Source organism: Sycon ciliatum, chromosome 1 (assembly GCF_964019385.1).
Source record: "Sycon ciliatum chromosome 1, ocSycCili1.1, whole genome shotgun sequence".
Taxonomy (NCBI): domain Eukaryota; kingdom Metazoa; phylum Porifera; class Calcarea; order Leucosolenida; family Sycettidae; genus Sycon; species Sycon ciliatum.
This window is the reverse complement of record NC_088643.1, coordinates 63742460-63766477: the sequence shown is the minus strand read 5'-3', so window position 1 is coordinate 63766477 and position 24018 is coordinate 63742460. Positions and strand designations below refer to the sequence as shown.

At 49.5% G+C, this 24018-nt stretch overlaps 1 protein-coding gene across 1 annotated transcript; it reads right to left on the bottom strand.

Moving 5' to 3' along the window:
* On the bottom strand, positions 1-23805 carry LOC135807059 (uncharacterized). Its single transcript, XM_065321142.1, has 3 exons — positions 22707-23805; positions 16129-16453; positions 1-2006 (listed from the first exon to the last, which is right to left on the bottom strand). Exons 1-3 carry the CDS (start codon positions 23711-23713, stop codon positions 660-662), a joined length of 2679 nt encoding a protein of 892 aa, XP_065177214.1. The 5' UTR covers positions 23714-23805; the 3' UTR covers positions 1-659.
* Between the last annotated feature and the right edge of the window lie 213 nt (positions 23806-24018).

The window sequence follows — 24018 nt, the reverse complement described above, 5'->3', positions numbered from 1 at the left end:
TGACAAACACAAGGATACCAGTAAGAAAGTAACATATCATTGATAAGAGTATACTACCCTGGGAAGTGATAAAATATTATATGGGTGAGGATATGATGGGACATTCAGCAAAGATAGCACTCTATAATGTGGCGATGTAAGGGTAACTGTGGTGAGTGCAAAATTACTGGAATAGTGTAAGTGCGGTAACAATTGCCATCGCCGCATTGTACAGTGTGGCGATGGTGTGTGACCCATAAGGGCAGATTGCCTGCTTTAGCGGCGTGAGGATTGCTAGAACTGGGCTGTGCATGATGGGAATGATATTTCTGCAGTTGATGATAGGCATTAATTTTGCGTTGCCTATGCTGTATCCTGGAGCTGCCATGTGCATGCCTGCAACTGGTTGCTACGCTGCTACTGCTGCGCAAGTTATTTTCTCTTTGAGTCGGATAGCCAATACCTTTTGCTATCCAGGCGAGTAAAAGCCCGCGTCATTTAACCTCAGCTATATACAGGACTTATAGGCTCTCATAGGGATGGCTTCCCTCAGCACCAGGTATTTCTCCGGCCAGTTGGTCAGCGTGGCGTTGATTACGGACGTGTGTATGCTGTGCTAGACCACTGGAAGCAACTCCAACCTGGCCAGAACCACCAGGTGGGGACTGCACTTGGACTAGTTAGTCATTGTAGTAGTCATCCTTGTCAATGTCATGTGTGCTGTTCAGATCATCCTCAGTCACTCCAACTTCATTATTATTATAAGCCTCAGGAGAGTTGTGTGTATCGTAGCTGTGACTTAACAGTGCACTGGGTGTATTTTCAGCACCTCCAGCTCCATCTCTTCCTACATTACCATCGTAGGGCTCGAGATCCATATAGGCAGATTGATGCCTGCTTTGAGGGCCGGCCCCTGTAAGTCGTTTCTCCTTCTGACGTCGATTGGAGAACCACACTCGGATATCCTCCTTCTCCAGATTGAGCATGTGAGCAATTCGGTGGAGATCTTCTGGCAATGGGTTTGGCTGCGTTCTGAAGCTCTCCTCCAAATATTTTCTTTTGTCTTGATCCAGCACGAAACGACGCTTTCTTTTGCGAAGAGCTGGTATCATCAGCATGCTATTTGATGGTGTTCGGATATCCACTGGAGTCATGAGAGCTGAATGCCCATAAGCCGTCAGCACGCCTTGTCCGGAGCCATAATAGGTGACGGGGTGAGGATTGCTAGAACTGGGCTGTGCATGATGGGAATGAGGGTTCTGCGGTTGATGATGGGCCTTTGCGTAGTCGTTGCTGTATCCTGAAGCTGCAATATGCATGCCTTCCATTACAAACGGTTGCTGCGCGTAGTCTGTGCTGTATTCTGGAGCTGCCATGTGCATGCCTTCCAGTACAACCGATTGCTGTGCTTCTGCTGCTGCTTCGCGAGAGTTGTGAACTGGGTGTGGGTGGTGGTGGTGGTAATTCTGCTGTTGTTCCTTGTGCTGCTGGTATTTCAGGTGCTGGTGGCGATGGAGCTGACCATGATGGGACTCGGGGTCATGGGCAGCCTGAACTGGCATAGCGCACACATGTGTAGCAGCCGACACGGGCACGAAATTCTTGGGCTGAACTTGATACGCAATGCTGCGAGCAGGCTGCAGATCTTGTGGAGCAACAGCAGTGAGGACAACACTGGACTGTGCCATGTCCATGTCACTTCTATTAGCGGCAGGATCATTATTTTCAGCATTGACTCGGCCACTGGCGGCTGATGAGCTAATAGCAGCGGTTGCAGGAGAACAAATTGACAATGCCTCCTGGTCCATTAGCGACATCCACTTTTCAATGTACGGACGCAACCTCATCGCATTCACGTAGCTGAGCGTCAGTTTTTCGAAACGAGAAATAGTGCTCTGAGGAACGTCTGGCGTGCCCAATTGACCGATAGTCTGACCAACTTCCAATTGTGTTAGACGCAGTGCTAAACGCCTGGCCTTGAACTTTGCAGAAAACTCACGCAGCTCTCTCTGAACTTCCAGTGGAACCTGCAGCAACACATATCACCACAGTAAACACCTTGTAAGGTTGTGTTGTCGTCGTTGTTGTTGTGTATGTGTGTGTGTACGTGTGTGTGTGTGTGCGTGTGTGTGTGTGTGTGTGTGTGTACGTGTGTGTGTGTGTGTACGTGTGTGTGTGTGTGTACGTGTGTGTGTGTGTGCGTATGTGTGTGTGTTCGCGCGCATGTGTATGGATGTGTGGGTGTGGGTGTGACTCTTCTTTCATTCTCCATGGTGGTCACCAACAACCAGTACATGCTGGAGTACATGTGGTGAGGTGTGTGTGTAAAAAGAAAAGAAAAATGGAAATAGTGATCCACTGGCCAAAAATACGCCACTTCAATCAGCTGGGGTAATACCAGGCTAAAATCCGTGGCGGTCAATTTATTAGCCCTGCAAGCCGTTGAATGGTGTTATCCCAGCATAAATTGGTATGTCTAACATAGCTGTTCGCTATCATGTCGGAGGTGAGTGAGTTGTGTCAGTGGTTAAGGCATGTATGGTGTGGCTGTGCACAGGAGTAAGAAAGAGAGTAAAAAAAGAATGGTTTCGTACCTGGAACCGGGTACTGAACCAAAATAAATGTAAACATAATATGGCTACAAGTTGTGAGTAACTGTCCGTCACCGTAACAATACGCAGTCAGAAGTGCGAAAAAGCCTAGTTCACATTCGATGGGGTGCGACAGGACCGCCTGACGGCATCCAATTAGAACACTATGAGTATGACCAGGAGCGCAACCGTACTACCGTAGGGATCGGGAAGCCACGGGAAGTACCGTATTTCCCCGTAAGTTAGTACGTACAGTCAAACCTCGTTAGGACGTACTTCAAGGGACTGAACAAATATGTTTGTCTTATCGGGAGTTCTTCTTATCCAGATCTGACCAAAAATCGATATGCATATCAGATGGATCGCAGGATAGTGCTGGGGTAGGCATCGGCCATTGAAAACTGAATTCCGTCTGTTTTACGTGGAATTTCTTGGAGTTTCCCAATGTATTGTACTTGAATAAAATTCTATTTTAACTTTCATGGTATCTCAATTTTTTTCACGTCTACATGACTTTATTTTGCCCGTAAAAGAGGCCGTTACCCCGTAAAAAAAAAATCAGATGGATTGTATTTACGTAAAGGTGCATGCTGTGGTAAACGTGTACATGGGAAGCATGTCCTTCTTAGCATAAGCCAGAAACAGGTAAGTACAATGACAAAGTGCAATGAATCACGACTGTGTCGAAAGTTCCTATAACGCACTGATTGATTTGTTCAAAACACGCTTGAAAGCAATTTGCACTGTACGTACAATATGACCTCGACTATTGGAAAAAAGAAGAAGAAGAAAAGCAGCCAGCGCACGCGCACGCTCGTGGACCGAAAGTTCGTACCACATGTACTCACACTGACTCACACTGACTTTGTTCAAATCACACTTGAAAATAGTTCGTCTTCGCGAAAGTTCGCTGTACAGAAGTTCGTCGTAAACGAATAATTTTGACTTGAATTGTTGCCTGGCCAACCATAGGATTGGCCTTGGTTCGTACTAATGGAAAGTTCGCCTTATCAGTGTTCGTCCTAACGAGGTTTGACTGTACTAACTTTCGAGTTTCGAACTTAGCATTTTAATTTTTTTTTAAATCTGTACATAGTTTTTTATTGGACATGTACATGCAGCAGTACAGTTGGCACCTATGACATCAGGGGATGGCCCACGCCTGGTAAAAAAACACACAAAAAACCACAATGAGAAGCTACAAAACATTAAAGACAGTCTGTGCAGTGCGGTGCGCACATGTTTGTTTGAGTGCTACGCACATGCCACAGGTTAGAAATGCAAATTGCACTCAGCAGCCAACAGTTCGGTCGATGATGGTTGAGCTACTGCAACTCTGCTCCGGGACCGGTGTCCTGGGAGGGCCATAATGGCCGAACGAAGAAGGGCGAACCCCAACCTGCATCTGATCCATGCCATTGTGATGGAGTACGGCTCATTCTTCTTGTCGCTGATGATCAGTCCGAGTCGCTTGTAAAGGGCAGTTGCCGCCTTGCCTTGGCTTCCGGTGGCACTGAATACGAGGGGAACGAAGGTGGCATGCTCCACCTCGCGAACACGCTCCTCATAATGCCGACGCTTCTCACGCTCATGCTTTGCGTATGCGGCGGGGATGGAGTGGACCGAGTTCGAACGAGCATGAGGGTTGAACACCCGAATATCAAAGAAAGCTCGCTCAAACCGGCCACCCCATACCCCGCTGGCAGCAACATCCAGCCTGGCACCATCTTCACGAATAGCCGTCCGGTGATGAAAATACTCACCGGATAACGGCTGGAGGCGTGGCTCAGTGCTGATATCATGAGCTGCTGATGTGAGCATGGTAGCCGTCAGGTCTCGCAGCTCGTTGTGCCGCAGAGACGGATAGCCACCTACTAGGCAAGACAAGGCGTGCGGGACAGTGAAGGCAGCTCCACAGGCACAGCTCTGGGGGAGGTGGGGCAGAGTCCATCCCTAGCGGAGGCAGACAGCATCTCGAAACGCGCCCTTGTGTAGCAAGAACCCATGCTGCTTGAGTGGTCGACAGGTGAGCCAGTTCGACGCACCCTTTTCGGCCCCAAGATCCATGGACCTCTGCAGGTCTCCATCCACGCAAACGTACACATCCTTGGCATGACGCTGCTCCGTCTTTCTGGCGTCTGCCCTGGCTTTAGCTTTGGCTGCCCTGGTGTTGTCCGCCTCCTCCTGTGGCAGTGTATCCTGGCTCAAAATGCGCTGAACTAAGCTCTCGGTGATGGTAAGGGAGGAAGGAAACTGGTTCACAAGGGATACTGGGGAGACAATCCCCATGCCTCCGTAGCGGCTTGGGAGCGCGAGAACTTGGCGTTCCGTCTCTCCGGGCTGGGGACGACCAAGAAGAGCGGGAATAAACGACTCAGAGATGGTGGACTCCAGCTGTTCGAGGTGCGAGGCAACGCCTGGCATTGTGCGGGCGATGAATGACCACTTGTGCCGGAGAACGTTGGTGTACACTGCGTAAGCTGCTTGTGGCTGGGTGGAGGCCACGGTGGACAACTCGCGGATCTCCTCTCGCCATGCCTTCACCTTCGCCAAAGCAAAGGAGGCCCTATACTCGGGTGATCCAACTGCGGCTCCAAGGTGTCGGTTGCCGTCCGTCTTGATGACGATATCGGTGTCGGCGAAGATTGCCCGTGCAGCTTCAGTGCATTCGGGCTTAACAAGAAGAACCGACTTGGCTGCGTTAAGGTGACAGCCAAACTCTGGACCTCTCCGCTCGATGATGTCCCACCAGGCTCGGAGGCGGGGGATCTTCCCTGCTGCGTTGGCATCATCAGCATACCAGCTTTGCAGGGCGTCACTCTCAGCAGCGACTCGGATCAGCGGGATGGTGCCCAACGCGTACATTGCCATCGCCAATGCGGCAATGGGTCGCCCTGGGTGGTACCTTCAACTGACATGATGGCCTCGCCATCCACGTAGAGAGCCGCCTGTGAACGCGATACGTGTTGATGAGAGCCGGCGCGATTTCCGGACAGAGATGACGGATATTCTGGAGGCATACCTGTCTGTTGAGCGAGTTAAACGCGTTGGATGCATCTGCAAACAGGACTCCCTCCATATCGTTCTGGTCGTAGGCGGATCGCATGGCGTGGATGGCAGCCTCTATGCCTGACTCTTGCCCTCCACACAGCTGAAGGCATCCCGCGGCATTCTCAATGGCCTCACCAACTGTGGAGAGGATGGCCTTTCCGATGATGCGGCGTACAATCTCTCCAACACCAATAGGTCGGACTCCAGGCTGCTTATCAAATTCGATCAGTCGACAGGCAACGTAGGCTTCGAGTGATACGTATGACGAAGCGATCCGTCGGGCTGTGGAGGCAAGTGCATCGCAAAGAGCATCAGACGATTTGCTGAAAGAGGTGCAAATCCGTCTCTATCCGCCTGCATCCATGCCAGATGGCCCTGCTGAGCCCTGAGTGTGGAGGGCTGCCTTCCTTATTGCATCTCTGTTGATGGAAGCGAAGCGCACAGGGTGCGGGGCGTCTGGAGGTGTACCAAATGTCACTGCTGTTGCACTGATGGGTCCGGCGTGAGGGTGCTTTGCCTTCAGGATGTCCCGGACAGTCTCCGTTCCTACCATTGAGTCAAGGCTGTGCACACTGTGACAGTGGTCAGCTGAGAGGGTGCGCGCGGCCGCACTCAGGTTTCCAGAGGTGACAAGGTTGCCAAAGTGCCTGGCGCTATCCTGGTGCTTGGGATGTTTGCTGGAGTGCTTGGAAGCTGCTCTGATCTGGTCTTGGATCGTGCGAGCTTCCAGGACTAGTTGGTTCAGGTCTCCGTTATCCCACAGGACCAAGCGATTCTGCAGGAGCCTCCGGTGTTCGCCCTGGTCCAAACACCTGTGCGGCCGCTGGAGCAAGAGTTGGGTGGCCACCATGGCTGCTTTGATGGCGATTCCTTCCGCGGCACCGCGTTCATCAAAACTCTTGTACAACGATGTTAATAGGTTAACAAATTTCGATCCAATTGTGCCGAGTGGCACATCGAACAGGTTTGCTGCGAAGTGGACGGTCTTCTCATAGGCGGCCGCTACCACTTGACAGGTGTCTGTGGCGTCCAGTCTCTCAAGGGTCAACGACCCTTCCGCTGCTGTAAACGCTGGTAGACTACATGTAGGTGTGCGTGTGTCGACTTCAACATCCAGAATATCCCACGCCGCTTGTTGGGAGCTGGACACTGGACTGGACGGTGTACGCGGGTCAGCGGGGCCACTATTTTTTATTTTTTTAACTGAATACCACAGTACCATCAGATGCTGCACAGCGGGGCGGTGGCATATTGGATGGAAGTTCTATTATGATGATCCTTTGCTCCTGTGGCCGTAGTAATACCAGCTGACTCGGTACCTGATGGCGTATCATGGCTGCTTGCCCCCCTGCACGCCTCCAACAGTGCTTCAACACAGGCGTCTACATCACCCGCATTCAAATCTGGCCTGCACGTACCTGTGCCGCTGGTACAACTTCTGCTGGACGGGGTGCACGTTCTGGTCGCACAGAGCTAGAGCTAGAGGAACCAGTGGCGGTTTGTAGCGAGTCCGCACTAGCACTTGGCGGCAATGCGGTACGCTCAAGTGACTGACTGAGGGGCGGATTGTTGTTCCCCGGTTGTATTTTCGGCTTGAACATCGATCTGTACAATGCTTGACGATGGGATTGGGGGCTGGTGGGACGTTGTTGGCTTGCTGGTATTCGTCAGCTCTGGCTGTGAGGCAGCGACTCGAAGTGCGATCTGATTACTGCACCTGCCAAAGCTGCCCGGCTTTCAGTTCGAGCATTCTCGACCCTCCGTGGAGCAGATACATCTCTTGCACGAGCCGTGCTTATTACAAGTGCACCACTTCATGACTGGACATACCAGACAGTAGCTTTGGATTTGACGGATGCGCTTCGGAAACCGGTCGGTGTTCGCGAAATGTATACTCCTACGTATACAGCTGGACAGGATCCACTTACAGCATGCATGCACGCTGAAGACCCTTTGTCAGCTTATGTCGCGATACCACTACCGGATTCAGTCAGCAGCCTCAGAGCTCCAAAACGCCAAAACTTGCATCCGCACTAAAAAAAAACGAGCTACGACGCCACATGAGTACCAACTTTCGGGGGTGGTACTATCTTTCGGGGAATACCTTTTTATCGGGGGTAAATGACACGCAGTGGGAAGCCTGCGCAACTCTAGTGTCCGTGCATATGATGTATGTACTGTACGGTGTCTGTACATGTAGGACGGGTACGAACTTACTATCTTTCGGGGGGAACTGTCTTTCGGGGGTGATAAATTCGGCAGTGGAAAGTGTATTTTTTGGGGTGTTCTAAGTCATAGGGGAGAACTTACTTACGGGGAAATACGGTATCCAATTTGTAGCTGTGCTGCTTTTCATACTTTTTTTTAACAAAGTGGACACTGCATTTATTCGCACAGCAGAAAAGCAACCAACAGAAAATCACGGAATCATAGCAAACAAAACAAGATCATCGGATAATATAAGTGTGGAATATAAATGCAAGACACAGCTACTCCGCAAGAGTCTCAGTCACGCAACTGACAGCCCGATGACTGCCAGCACAACAGGACTGCCAGCATTCACACGACTGCGGTAGGGAGAAGCACTGTGACCACGGATGCTCATGTTGCAGGATCTAACCAAAGCAAAGGAGACAAGGGAGCGGATCCAGGACATGACGGAGGAGTAGGGTTCATGCCGCTTCTCCGAAACCATGTGGCCAAGACGCTTCAGGAAAGCGTGGGCTACCTTGCCGCACCCACCAGATGCACTGAACACCAGTGGGAGAAAGGAAGCATGCTCCACCTCCCCGACGCGTTCTTCATAGGCCCTTCTCTGCTGCTGTTCGTGCTTGGCATAGGTGGACGCGGGAGTTGGTTGGTTGGTTGGTTGGTATATTTTATTTTACTTCGCCAGAATGAACAGGCATTGCTGCCTTCTTGCCTGGACAAGTGGATTGTCCAAGCTCTCACAAAAAGACGAAGAAAGGAAAGAAATATTACATGAGAGTGTGAAGCATGCAATCTTATAAAATAAAAAAATAAAAAATTTCCATGAGAGTGTGACGCATGCATGATGAGAGAGAAGAGATAGATTCGAGAAGGAGTTGAGGAAGTGTTCGAGCGCCCATGAGGGTTAAAAACCCGAACATCACAGAACGTGCGCTCAAAACGACTTCCCCAGACACCGGATGATGCCACATCAAGATGAGCACCATCTTCCAAGATGGCAGAGCGATACCGGAGCCTTTCACCCTCCAAGGGCTGCAGAGGAGGTTCTATCTTTCATACCGTATGTGGGGACACAAGCGCACGAACCGGCTGCATTTTGATTATGAACAAGAGACGACGTGTGCCAACTACTCCCGATTCGCACTTGGACATGTATAGCATTTCGAACACTACGCTTTCCATGATAATGCGCAAAAATGCCAAACACAATTTGAATTGAATTTCAGCAAGATAAGATCTCATGTCACTTCCTGTATTTGGGGATAGTCCAGGAGTGTGATAGACGAATGATTGATTGATTGATTGATTGATTTTATTTTACTTCGCAAGTTCAAACGGGTTCCTGGCCCAGTTATATGAAAGCGAAGGATAGAATTTGCCAAAATCCTAATGAGCAACAGCATAGGCAATATTATCATAGAAGTGGAGTACTATGCGAGCGAGAATACTGAGACGAAAGAAACATGTCAAACCTGACGAAACACCACCTATTTCAGGCATACATAAGGAAGGCAGGCTAGCTTAAAATCTTGCAATCTGGATACGGTGCGCACCTCTCTAGGCAAACTGTTCCACAGCAATGCTCCTGCGGTGGCGAATCTCGTTTGGCCACACCGACTGCGAGCTGGCTGGCTGAGCAGACCATTGGCATGCTGATGGCGCGTACTTCTGCCGCTGCATGCTGCTGGTTTGAGAAGCTGGGCTAGAGCAAGGCTAGTGGAGTCATTTAGACAACGCCAGATGAAGATCAGGAGCTTTTGTTTGAAAAGTTCAGTGACGCGGTAAATCGAGTTGGCAGCCAGGAGGGGCTGCATCGCGGAACATGGCGGGCTGCCATCAATGCATCGGATCGCCCGGTTTTGCATGGCTTGCAGACGCTGAAGTTGGGTCACGCGGAGGGCTGCAGAGAAGCTGCAGGCACCATATATCATATCCGGCATGACAATAGCCTTTACATATACCTTGCGCGAGCTGCGGGAGAGGCATCGACGGGCTCTCCACAAGGCGCCTATCTTCCTCGCAACTTTGGTCACTATGGCGCTGACGTGTACATCCCAACTCAGGCGGTTGTCAAGAAAGACACCAAGATACCGCGCAGACTTCACTATCGGTAGAGAGGTATCGCAGCACACGATAGAGACCTCAGGCCCGGCATGTTGCGGTGAGATAGTCATTACCTGGCTTTTGGAGGCGTTTAAAATTAGGCCGCGTGACTTAAGCCATATGGCGAGATCAGTGACAGCTGAAGAGACGGATTTGGAGACTTCCCCAGCGGAAGCTTTTGAATCATACAGAGCAATGTCGTCTGCGAATTGCACGCTGGGTATTGGCGATGAGACCGATTTCACATCACGGGTGTAGACGTTAAAGAGAACAGGCCCCAAGACGGAGCCTTGGGGCACACCACAGGTGCAGTCAAGAGCACGACTTGTGGCCGAAGCGACTGTAACTTGCTGCCTGCGATCTGTCAGGTAATTCGCGAACCACTTCAGGGCGACACCAGAGATACCAACGTCAAAAAGGTCTTGGATGAGGATACCATGCCGGACTTTGTCAAAAGCCTTGGACATGTCGAGGAGGCACAGCCCAGTTACCAGACCACTGTCCTTCGCCTTCTGCAAGCTGTCCGTGAGAACACAGAGGGCATCCTCAGTGGAGCACTTCTTCCTGAAAGCAAACTGAGAATCAGGTAGGGCATTACTCAAGTCTAGATGGCGAACTAGCTGACGCTGCACCACTCTCTCCAACAGCTTTGAGACAACTGGAAGGAGGGACACAGGGCGATAATTGGTGGGGACTGATGGGTCCCCGGTCTTGTAAAGCGGTACAACGGTCGCCAGCTTGAACGCCAAAGGAACCGTGCCAGTACGGAGGGAAGTGCAAAACAGTACTGCTAAAGAGTATGCCAATAAATCGGAACACTGCCGCAATAGCGAACCCGGTATGCCGTCACTTCCCGTAGCTTTGCGATCATCTACCTGCTGAAGGAGACGTTGAACGTCCGATGGAGTTACAGGGGAGAACTCGGTTAGGGAGACAGGCCCGTTGGGGCCACACGGAACGCCGAGATGGTCGGGTCGGTTTGTGTCTGTAACAATAGAGTGGAACGTGTTGCTGATCTCATGGACATCGCAGCACGGATCTTGACGGCACCGTGAGCGCCCTGTCACGGCATTGAGAATTTCCCAAGACTTTCTTGGGTTACCAGCATTCTCTTTGCACTGGGTGGCGAAGTACGCATTTTTCTTTTGCCGAGAAGCGTTCCGAGCAATGCTACGTGCTCGTTTGAACTCAGTGTGAAGATTTCCATTCGTTTTGTCCTGTCTCCAACGTTTATGAATGCGACGTTTTCGCTGCATTAGCCTGTGTAGTTCTGCGTCTACCCACCGTGGTGTGGACTGTCTGGGAGGCTTTGAGTTACATAGGGGGGCATGCTTATCCATAACGTGCATAAACTTGGCATGCCATTCTCTCCACATGATATTTACATCATTGAAGTCAGAAAAGTCATGTAGGTTGGCCTCACAGATATCATGACGGAACGCGGTACTGTCTATCTTATGGATTCTTCTCATGTGCCTTGGGGCCTGCCGTGTAGTCCGGGGAACATCGACCTGGATATTGCACTCCACGGCACTGTGATCACTGATATCAAGAGGTACGACAGTAGCTACAGTTGCATGAGTAGGGTCAGCCAGAATGAGATCAATTATAGTACCATTCGGACAGCGGGGAGTTTCACGAGTGGGTTCTCTAACGATGTTCTTGAGGCCATAGGCGGCACAGAGGTCACTGAGATAGTGATGCTGGGGACCAGGCTGTTTTGGGTCCATGTTGACGTTGAAGTCACCAACCATTGTAATGGAGGCCGATTGCAGCTTGGCACGCAGGATCACCGCTTCTAGGTCTGTCCAGTAAGATACTGATTCCCCGGGGGGACGGTAGATACAACCAATCAAGTGGCAGCCAAGTGGACCTTTTATTTCCAACCAAGCAGACTCGATCTTGTCGGAATGAAGGTCAGAACGGGCTCGAATAGGAAGGTCTTGGTGGTAATAAAAGCAGACCCCACCACCCATCCGGCCGTGCCTGTCATTACGGTGTAAATTGTAACCATGGATACTAAGTTCTCCGTCTGCAATTTCGGGACTCAGCCACGTCTCCGAGATACCCAAGACATCGTAGCTGCGGTCGCGGATGAGGGCAGCTACTTCTGCACGCTTGTACCGTAGGCTACATATGTTTATGGCACCGATCTTGAGAGGCGCTGCGGTCTGGGTAGGTGGAGGGTGTACTGAGGGTGACTGTGCATGCGGAGTGGCAGGATTCCTAGGGGAGAAGGGTTTGGCAAGAGGGTTCAGCGGCATGAGTGTTCAGGAGGAGATAATTTACAGAAGAAAACGGTATATACAAATAGAGCAATAGATGGGCTGGGTTCATAGAATGTGGACAGTTTTCAACGAGTACTTACTCAGTGGCTTCCTCTGCGGGCAGCGTCAACTCTCTCTGCCAGCTTCTTGCGCTCACGGTTTGAATACTCCTTAGCCCACGCAATTTGCGGGTCGTTCAAGGCAGAGGCAGGTGGTTCAGTGCGCCCGGATAAGACAGTGGCGGAGAAGGTGTGTTTGCCTGCTGCACATCTGAAGCCTTCTTCATCAGGAGAGGGGGTTGTCCCGCTGCTCTTTTCTTTGTCTCCAGGTTGACTGAAAGCCAGCACATGGTTACTGGTATCAGTTGTGCCAGTGCTGGTCCCATTGGCTAAAAGTGCCTGGCGATAGCTGTTGACTGAGGCAGTGTTCAGCCCTGCGTTGCTAGCTGCACCTGTCTCCACACTGACGACAGCTGGCTCTGCAGCGGCTTCTGCGGGCTGGGTAGTCGCCGTACCCGTATTAGTGGCTGTACTGACGCTGGGGGGAGGGTTTGTACTCGTACCGGTTGTGTTGCGGTGCTGCGTTTGTGGAGGCCGGGAAGCTGCATGTGCCCCACGGTTGGGACATGCTTTAGCCTCGTGGCCACTGTTGTTGCAGCGCCAACATGTTTGCTGTTGGCTACGGTGCCATACTCGCAGTTTCAACTGACCTACGGTAACCGTAGATGGAACTGGTGATCGGAGGACCAGGCTGAGAACACGGGTGCCAGTACTTATTTCCAATCCCTCAAACAATACTTTTTTCTGTTGAGGCGACCCAACAATTCGGCCGAATTGGCCCAGCGCAGCACACAATTTACTGTTTTGAAGCCCGACAGGGCACCCAAACACATGCAGATGGGTTAAGTCCACCCCGGAAATCTCGCAGAGCACCTGCTTACCGGAAATCCGGATTCCTGCGTCCAGTATTTTTTCCCGCTCAGCAGAACTGTTCACTGTAACTACGCAATGTCCAGGCTTGCCCTGAAGGTCCACCTGGCAGACCTGACTTATATCTACCTTACTCTGCTTGAGCGCCTTGGCGTAAAACAAGTGGTCTGCAGACCAGTCCTTCTCAATCCTAAAAGAAAAGGAGGCCGGAGCAGGAGCTCCAAAACTGCCAACCATCTCCATCGTACTCAGAAGAGACTTCACTGAGTTGGGCACATGGTTTTATCGTTTCATTGGAATGGCACAACTTCTCGGGCTTGTTTTCTGGATTTTATGAAAACTGCTATTACGAACTTGATCCCGCTTCATGCAAGGAGAAATAATCGAAAAGAAATCCTGGAAAACAAAAAATTAGGCCAAAACGTCACCCCGTCACGAACCGTGCCTTATGATTTGCGCCGTTCGACGTTGAAAATTGCAATAACCGTGCCTTATGATTTGCGCCGCTCGATGTAGTAGTAGTAGTAGTGTAGTAGTAGTATTTATTATTTTACTTGGGTATACCCAACAGGCCTACAGGGTGCCCAAGGAGAAATTGTGAGCAGCTAGCGCGAAAAGCAGGCAAAGTACGCTGGGATCGAATGATAGCGGGTAGTGCATTAAAGCGGTCAGCACCAAGAAATGAGAGACTGTAGAGGTCTGGACGGGACATGAATGGGGGAGGGGGGGGGGGGAGAAAGAGACTACTGGCTGTTTGGCCTCTGGTTTGGGAGGTAGTGTGGGTAGCATCATTTCGGGTCGTAAAGATTTGGGAGATGAGGGGACTGCCAAGGGACCTGATGCACCGAAAAGTAAAAATGAAAAGCTTAAGAGTGAGGCGTAGGCTGAGTGGGTGGAGGTTGTGACAACGCAAAATGGGCTCAACGTCAGCACGGGAAGGGTAGGTAAATACAACACGAACAGCTCGGCGGCTCAGTCCTAGAAGCTTATCGTATTCTGCAGCGTGTAATGAATAAACATATGATGTGCTTGCGTACTCTAATTTGCTCTGTATAACTCCGAGATAGAAAGCTCGGCGGGCCTTACTGTCCAAGTTGTCTCTGCCTCGCCTAAAAGCACCTACTTGAAGTAGCTTCTTATTAATGTCATCACGGAGGGAAGTTGAACATTGCAATAACCGTGCCTTATGATTTGCGCCGCTCGATGTTGAACATTGCAATAATCGCTCCATGTCATGTCGTACGAATTGTACAAGATTGAGAAGTGGTAACCAGTTGCTCATGACACCTACACATGTGTCCTTTTACAGTTTGATCTTAAAGAGGAAGTTAAGGCAAAAATTAAAATTTCACCAGTTGTAGTCTTCGGGGGGGCTGAGTCGAATGGTCTTGGTCCGAGAAAGCTGAGACGCTCCCTTCCTACTTGAATCCCAATCGAACTCGCGCACTTCCACCGAAACTGGGTGACTGCGCCCTACTAGATGGGGATTTGTATGCAAAATGTCACTAAAAGCGCCGTTTCGTTCTTATAAAAGCACGGATGACCGCGATTGGCCCATATGTTGTAGTCTTTTGGGCGCTGAGTCGATTGGTTTTGGTCCGAAAAGGCTGCGATGCAGCGTTCCTCCTTTACTCCCAATCGAACATGGTTGAACAAGCGGTCACGTGCTCCTGCGTACACCAGTCAGCTGGTCACCGTGCCTGCAGGGTACAACTTACTAGCCTGTTTGACCTTTTTTGGGTGCAGTCCTGTCACTCGAGTTGAACTCGAGTTGAACCTCGGTGTGAAAGTTGTCGCCTGCTGGCGTGGTGACCAGGTGATTTGGGCACCCAGGAGCACGTGACCACTTGTTCAACCATGTTCGATTGGGAATAAAGGAGGAACGCTGCATCGCAGCCTTTTCGGACCAAAACCAGTCGACTCAGCGTCCAAAAGACTACAACATATGGGCCAATCGCGGGCATCCGTGCTTTTATAAGAACGAAACGGCGCTTTTAGTGACATTTTGCATACAAATCCCCATCTAGTAGGGCGCAGTCACCCAGTTTCGGTGGAAGTGCGCGAGTTCGATGGGGATTCAAGTAAGAAGGGAGCGTCTCAGCTTTTTCGGACTAAGACCATTCGACTCAGCACCCCGAAGACTACGACTGGTGAAATTTAAATTTTTGCCTAAACTTCCCCTTTAAAGAGGAAGTTTTGTAGCGAAAATGCACTGATCCGAACTGTGAATGTTCCGTGTTGACGGGAGCAGCTGTTCCCGAGTTAAAACAGCTTAAAGTTTTAAAATTGTTTGGTATCATGATAATCTTGCCCAGAATAGAGCCTCCCTGTGACGTCAGAGAGATAGACTTTGTCTGGGAGTAGATGGGGAATGACCAATTTCTTTCTTGGTTTTCAACAAACTTCTTCTCAGAATGTTTTCCAATCGGAATACAGGTAGGGTGCCATATGTTCCATAACGAAGTTTGAACAACACCTGAACTCAAGGCTTAGGGACAATTGAGAGCCAAAATGCTGCTATTCATCTACTTTGCTTATTCCTTGTTGCACAGTGAAAATTTAGCATTTGCACATTTTCGTTGTGCTCACCTTCCCCTCTTTGTTCCTACCCGAACTCATAACTATGAGCCTTCCAAGTGTTAAGGCTGTTGTTTTGCGCATAGGAGATGTGTTGGCGGTAGCTGTCAAATCGTTGAATGTCTTTCGTAGTTTGACAGTTTTGTGCCAAGTAATCACATAATTATTCTGATCGCTCTATTCACTTGTCACAGTGGTGGACAGTTGCTCACAACTTGTGCCCATGTGTCCTGCCATGTTTTTTTGTTTACATTTTTGCATACCTCAACCTGCGAATAACACTCAGATGTAGCTGTACAGGGAAACTGAGATCATATGCTCCTACAGATATGCATCTATCAAAGAGGGGAAATGAGAAAACAACCTTGTGCCTGAAGTTGCCCTGAATCTATTTCTGACATTTACCCACACATTGCTAACCTCATCAATGGCATGCACTGGGCTATTACGTTCGCAATAATCCATGGTAGCGGATGGCAACAATAACAAGTGTGGCCGGTGAGCTGCAGGTGGTGATGGCGCTGGCAACTGCATGGCGATTGGTGCTCGGCGCGCCTGCGACGGTGGAGACACAGCTTCACCTCTAGAATACATATGATTGTGATCGTCTTCACTCTCATAGTTATTGGCTTGCAGTGGCGGTTGTGTGCTGATTCTCTCTCGCAAATACGATCTTTGCGGGGATGCTGAAAGAGCGCTCGGAAGTTGCTTGTAAGCCGACCGTGATGCTGGATATGGCTGTGACCTATTGCGTACCCCCACACGGGAGCAGAAGGCAGATATTCCAACACAGACACAGAACATTGCCCCAGTAAGGACATCTTATCATCACCCGGTAACATCCCATGTAGGGTGTCTATGGAGCTGAAATTCAATGGTTCCATCAAAAATCATGCATCAGGCAACAGTTTCAGCACTTTTCTAGCACAATAAAATGTGCTAGAAAGTTCTAATTCGGTTAATTAATTCGGTGTTGGGCTGACTGCCTAGCTTTCTTTTCTCTCTCTCTCCTTCTTTTCTTCATTCTTCTTCTTACCTGATTGTCAAAGCTTGTGACATTTAACGTTTCAATAACTTTCAATAACTCTTCTGAAAAATGATATCCCGGGGGTTTCGATTCGCCACGTTCAAAGTGCGCGGACTTTGTTCTGCGTCGAAGCAACAGCAACTAGCTCGTGACATGGACGCCTATCGTATTGATTTCTGCGGACTTCAGGAGCTCAAGATGACAACGACCGTCGATAAGCCTCTCGGTGAGTCGCATCGGTTTGTCAGCTTCGGTCGAGCAGAGGACAGGCATGGAGGTAATGGATTTGTCATATCGAACATGCTCAACAAATTTGTATCAACTTTCAAACAAATTTCCGACCGAGTCGGAACTGTCGACCTCTATTCCTCAAGGCAAAGGCAATACCTTACCTGTTCGTTTCGTCGTGGCACATGGCCCCACAAACCCAGCAGCGCAGAGTAATCCTGAGGTTCGTGAAAGGTTCTATGACGCCTTGTCCACAGCCTGGAACAAGTGCAGTGGAAGAACACTCGTGGTTGGGCTTGGTGATTTTAACAGCAAAGTCGGAGCAGGTGAAGCAGCGTATGTGGGTCAATACGGCAACGGTGTAAGAAATTGGCAATGGTCAAGCGCTGGTAGAGTGGGCTAACATGCATCATCTGGTGTTGGCTATACGCTCTTCCGCTACTCAATGCGCTATAGACCCACATGGACTGGATGCATGGTATCCCCTGATGGCCTCAGGAAAATGATCCACAACATGATTGACTACATCGTGATCCCAAAGCGCTACACGCCACTAGTTGTGAGAGCTCGTTTGTATGCTGGAACCGAGACATTCAGCGATCATAAAATTGTCATTGCGGAAATGAAACTGACTGGTCTATACCGTGTACACTCTGCCGCAGCAGGCAAGGCCACTGCTCCCATCGCAATCCAGAGACTAGAAAACGCTGATGTCCGTAAGGAATACGAGTCCAGCCTCTGCCAGAAACTGCGTGAATGTGATGATCCCGCTTCCGTATTCCCTAGCGGCAGATCTCACGTGAATACTACGATCGTCTATGACAATTCCTGAATTAGCAAGCAAGTAACTTGGCTATGGTTAGGACCCTGAGGTGAAATGCATTCTCTACGGAATACGTGAATACTACGATCTTCTATGACAATTCCTGAATGAGCAAGCAAATAACTTGGCTATGGTTAGGACCCTGAGGTGAAATGCATTCTCTACGGAACTAGTAACCCTGATTCTTCATGCAAGATACATGCAATTTGTCTGACTCTAAAAACAACCCGGACTACGTCCATATCTCCACAACAGAGCACAGAGAGAGTGAGTTACATAATGTATAGAGTCTGCAGGCCATGCTGATATCTACGCGAACAAGCACATGATAATAATATTGATAATAGCGTCTTACCGTTAGGATACAGGTAATGGATGACGAAGTGCAACAGCAAGTGCAACAGCATTAGCGGACGATACGAGCGGAGGAGAGGAATAACTAAAAAGCCCTCGAAGCATGGCTGTACTTAGGTTATAAAGCGTTGCCTGAGCTGGACGCGATCCAGCCAGAGAGAGACAACAAGAATAGTGACAATAGTTCTGTGGTCAGGGCGAGTCTAGGCAACACATTGAGAAGCGCCAGCAGGACATGACTAATAGCGATGACGAGGAGTAGAACACATCTAGCACGCGGCTCGATCTTCTAGAAACGTACCTATCATACTGTTCTAATTATTATGCATAGTCATGGTCGCAGCATTAGGGTACATAACCATGATAACTGTTACGTGTAAATGATTATGAGTAGGGCCCGGTGTAATATGCCCGAAACTTTGCCGAAAATGCTTTTGGGAAATTCTCGTAAACCTTGCCGAAAATGCTCCCAAACCTTGCCGAAAATGCTCGGAAAATGCTCGCTTTTTTGTAATCCTCAGCGCACGCCGTCAAAAGACTCAAAACCACGGAGTCAGAAAATACCGGTATTTTACGACTCCGTGGTCAAAACCATTATTTTCAATTCATAAACTACTCAACAAGAAGCTAATAAGAAGCTAACCCACGTAATGCGGAAGTGACGTTCTTGTTTGGGAAGTTTTACTTCTCTCAATTTTGATACACAGCGGCCAAGTGCTCCGTTTCCCCCAAAATGCTGCATCACGAGCCCAAAGTGCTGGGTTCGCGGATTGTACCGAAAATGCTAGAAACAATGCCGCCATATTACACGGGGGCCTAATTATGAGCACTACTGTGTGCGCAGGGTCATCACATGAACAACCTGCATTTTGTGGGTCATCTGACAGTGGCTCCGTGATCAGTACCTGGAACTCAACAGCGCAAGCGGTCATCGACGTGGCAGAGAGTACTCTTGGACGCATGCACAGAAGCGGATCGCGCAGGGTTTGTGTACCTAATCCAGAGGTTGAAACCCTCTCGCGGCGCCAAAGGGAAATCATATTACTTCACCAATCAGGCCTTCACAATCCAGAAGAGCTAAAGAGGGAGCGGAACTGCATCATGCACCAGATCAGAACCAGGGGCGGATCCAGACATCTCTACAGGGGGGTTCCGGTTGAACTAAATTGAACAGCCAAAATATGGAATCAGATTGTATTGAAGTTGTGCGGGTGTAATTACGACAACCCGATTATTTTAGTTGGAATCTCATGCTTTTAAAACACACTACGGACACATTTTCCTCCATCATCGACCACACCATAATTGCGCTCTCCAGCAGGCCTCATACGTTGCCACAGCACACCACCAGCGCTGAAGAAGGCAGTTATGGTGTGGTGGACGGTGGAAAACCGGTACAGGGCCAAATGCCTCTGCTTATCCTACATTGTATACGTAACATTTAGTACGGACACATAATCATAATATGTATGCAATCGACTGGCACACAGGTTCAGTGAGGGCTTCAAGACCCTTTCAACTTCTTGTAAAGATCGAATAATTATGCAAGCCATTGGGTACGTTGAGAGCCAGAAATGCGAAATGACAACTTTCCCTGTCCATTTGTACTTTCGGAAATTTTTAGCATTTTTACGATGAGAGATGCTCTATAATTACAGGACAACAGCATTGCCTTCACTTGACAGAAACAACAACAGTGAAACGGTGTCGACAATCCTTCCAATGTCATCTAAAACACATCGCTGGCGCAGCACTCCGTTCCTGCGGAGGAACACCTCGCCACTACTGCATGCTGCAGCAGGTAGAGATTACTCGTACTGACTTTGCTAGGATGTCTGAGACTCGGAGCCCTTATCTTATGAGGAGCTTGAACTCTACGTGTACAATTCGAAGTTCATTGAAGAGTGTAATCAATCGGAACATCCTTTCTCTTCCGAAAAAAACTTGTCCAAGAAATACTGACCACACCCATCCAGAGCAGCAGTGAATGACAGCGCCAATGGAGGTAAGTTTGGATCGTTTGGAAAGATCAAAATGGAAACAACAACCCAATGTTGTCTACAGTGTCCGTTTGTAAATCACGGCCATGAACACCACTGAGTACGGACTACACACAGTATCGATCTATCGTATGCAGTGTACTGTACTCCTTGACTCAGTGACTGCACTGACTGTGTGTGATCGGACAGACTTCCTTGTGTACACACATGACAATATCGAAAAATTAATATTATTAATTTTTCGATATTTCTCAGCAGTACATTTTGCAAAATTTAGGGGGTTCCATGGAACCCCTGGATCCGCCACTGAGAGCTACTCAGCGCAGCGATGCCATGGAACGCCTGGATAGGATTGCAGAGAGGGTTGAAAAGGCACCTACATCTGCTCAGATGTTTACTGCAGCATCGCAGCTAAAGAGTTATAGTGGACAACGATCACCATTGATTGTCGAGCGAGCTGATGGATGTGTTCTTGCTCATGCCACAGACAAGGCCAGTCGATGTTCGAGATCACTTCTCCTCACAATTCAGTGCCAAAACAGCAGGTGAAATACCACCGCCATCACCACACTCCCTCACCACTCCCATCTCCGAATCTGAAGTCGCCACTGCCCTCAAGTGCCTGCGAAACGGGAAGGATTGTGGTCTGGATAAAATCCCAGCAGAGCTCCTGAAATATGGATCCGAGGTGCTTGCGCCGGTCATAGCAAATTTCGTCAACGCTGCGCTCTCGCATTGGCACCCTATGCACCTCTCGCTAAGCATAACGAGCCCAAGGGTCCTGTAACCAGTCTGCGGCCCATCACTTTACTAAACTAGTCTATATCCGCAAAGTGATGTCGATCATTGTGCTTCGGCGCATCACGGAATCCGGGGCACTCTCTCGTCGTCTTGGTACTACCCAGTCCGGCTTCCGCCTGGGCCGTAGTACAGCGGACGTGGTATGGACCCAGCGGTGGATCGCTGCAAGAGCCATTCGTTACCGACAGCAATTTCACATTCTAGGCCTGGACATGTCCAAGGCGTTCGATACGATTAACCGCCTGAAGCTACTGGAGGTGGTGTCTGCAATCACCAATCCAGGTTGCACATGTCTCATCCACCACCTACTCCACAACACAACTATCACTATTAAGGTTGCAAGTGCCACAGCTGAACCGTTTGAGAGCACTATCGGAACACCACAAGGCGACAGTCTCAGCCCAGTTCTCTCCATCTGCTATCTGGAGGCTGCACTACAGGAATGCAGAACTCGTCTCGCGCCCCGCCCTGCTGGCGACGCAAGTCTACCACCAGGGACGGGCTATGCAGATGACATCGCCTAATATTCAACCTGTAGGCTTTGGCTTGAGAATGCTCTGCCTGTAATAGCAGACACACTGCACGATTGGTCATTAAAAGTAAATCTAGATAAAACAGAGTGGATCCGTGTGTCACCTGAATCCGAGAGCTGGCGGACATCTAGGCAGCTTGGCTCCTTGATGGGGGAGGAAGAGGATGTTCGGCGCAGGATGGAACTTGCCTCTCGCGTGTTTGGCCAGCTGTACGCCTTATGGCTGCGTAGGGATAAAGTAGTGGAGAAGACACGCTTACGCCTGTACAACGCTATCGTACTGCCGACATTCCTGTACAATTGTGAGACCTGGGGATTATCGTCAACAGCAATGGCCAAGGCGGACGTATTCCACCGGCGTCAAATGCGATCATTACTTGGAGTACGATACCCAGACACAATCTCAAACGACGACCTATACCGCAGAACCAAGAGCCACCCTGTATCAGACACAGTTGCATGTAGGCGACCACGAATGACGGGTCATGTGCTACGGATGGACACGGACACGCCACCGCAAGTAGCCATAAGCGGCTATTTTGACAAGGGCAACAAAGCACCTCGTGGACGGCCAAGGTTGACACTGGCCACAAGTCTGGTCGCTCAGCTGAATAAGATGGGTGTGCCAATGAAGACCATGGAAGACCTTTCCAGGTGCCGACAACAAGCAGCGGACAAGACAAACTGGAAGAAACTGTGCAGCTCGACACCCGAGGAGAAATCAGTATCAGCAGCTATTACACCTTGCTGATGATTTCTCACCAGACAGAAGCGGAAAAAACACTGGATTTCTTTATTTAGTGTTCTACTACGCGAAATGTGCTATTAGAAAGTTCTGCGTCCAAGTATTATGCAGTGTGTGAACAGGGCTCCGACTCTCGGTCAAATCAATTATGCCTGCTTCAGATTGTTCAGCTACAGTACAGCTCTCACTATGGTCATCACGCCCAAGTCCACCTGTTGCTATGACAATCATGCGCAAGTCTGGCTATCGTTGTGGCGATCACATTCAAGTGTTAGCAGAATTACCCATGACAAGATTGACTGTACATGTAGGATCACGACACAGGTTTGCCTACAGCCGTGATCATTATGAGAAGTCTGGAGATACATGTGGCTCTTTAATCACATGACAGGTCTAGGTGTAGCTATGACTGCAAAACCTGTCCAACACCAGTATTTTAATGAAATCTAAGCCATACACGCATGCACCGGACCAGTATACCATCTTACCTGGAAGGCAGCTGTCTGGTTTTCTCAGCGTTGAGTTGAGGAAGTGATGCTTGTAGGGTCGGGGAGCCATGTTGGCTTGTTTGCACACCACCAGTTCCACCCGTTTGTGTATCCCGCTCGCTTTGCAGCTTCTCCATGGCTGCCGTGAGCTCCTCCAGATTCCTCTTGGCTCCATCCAGCATTGCTCCAATATAGTTTGACTCTTCCCGATGTCGTTTTGTGACTCGATGCAGAGTCTCCAGTATTGCCTGGCATGAAGCCAGTGCGTCGCAAAAGAAAGAATTCGCTTTTCGAAGCTCTTTCAATTGTTCGCCCATCATCTCATTATCAAGTCGCAGACTCTCAACCGTGTCCATTGTGACGTGACAACTAGGACAACCAGGCTGAGTGTGATGACCAGGATGATTGGGATGAAGACTGGGATGAAGACTGGGATTAGCAGGATTAGCGCGATGAACAGGACGGCTGGCATGAGTGTGGTGACTGGGATGACCAGGATGCCCATGACTGTGTAATCTATCTGCAGATGTTATCCTGTCACTTTCATTGTCACTGCTGCTGCTGCTGCTGCTGCTTCTCCTGCCACTTGTGTTCCTGCTAGCGCCGCCGCTGCTGCCTTTGTGGCTGCCGGTCATACTGCGACTACTGGTGGTACAGGGTCTGTTGACGATACATTCGTTTGCTTCTTTCTTGTTTTCTGATACTCTCAGCTGTTGGGGCGATGGTGGTGCCGCTGCTGGAGCCACGCTGGGCATCGTACCACGCTTGGAGAGGTATTCACTTGATGACGCGCGTTCTCTGGCGGGTAGTCCCTCACTTGGTGATGGTGTCACTGTGTGTGCAGGCATGGTGGGCTGCTTGATCATGTCATCAGGAGATGACGAATACTGCTCCAGTGGCAATGAGAAAGATTGCACATCCCTTGCGGGAGATTCCACATTGATAAAGTTTGCCTGGCTATCATCATAGTTGGCGTCAGCCAACCCGCCATCGCTACGTCCAATCATTGCTGTTTGTCTCTTCCCAGGTGATTTGCCTCTGCTCCTCTATGTCTGACTAATAACAAGCTCAGCAAAGAGAACTGCAGGAAACAGGAACAACAAAATCTAAGAAATAGTGCGCAAATCTGACATTTATGGCTGCATATTACCATCTCTCCGGGAGTCATTCAAGTGAGAATTCAATCGCTTTCCGCTCTCTTCGCTGTGAACTTTATGGCTCATAGTGTTGTTTTAACATTCTCATTGCCTTATTCCCTTATTGCCTAGCTTAAAAAAAAAAGCAAACCCAGATGTGATAAGTTCTCTCCACA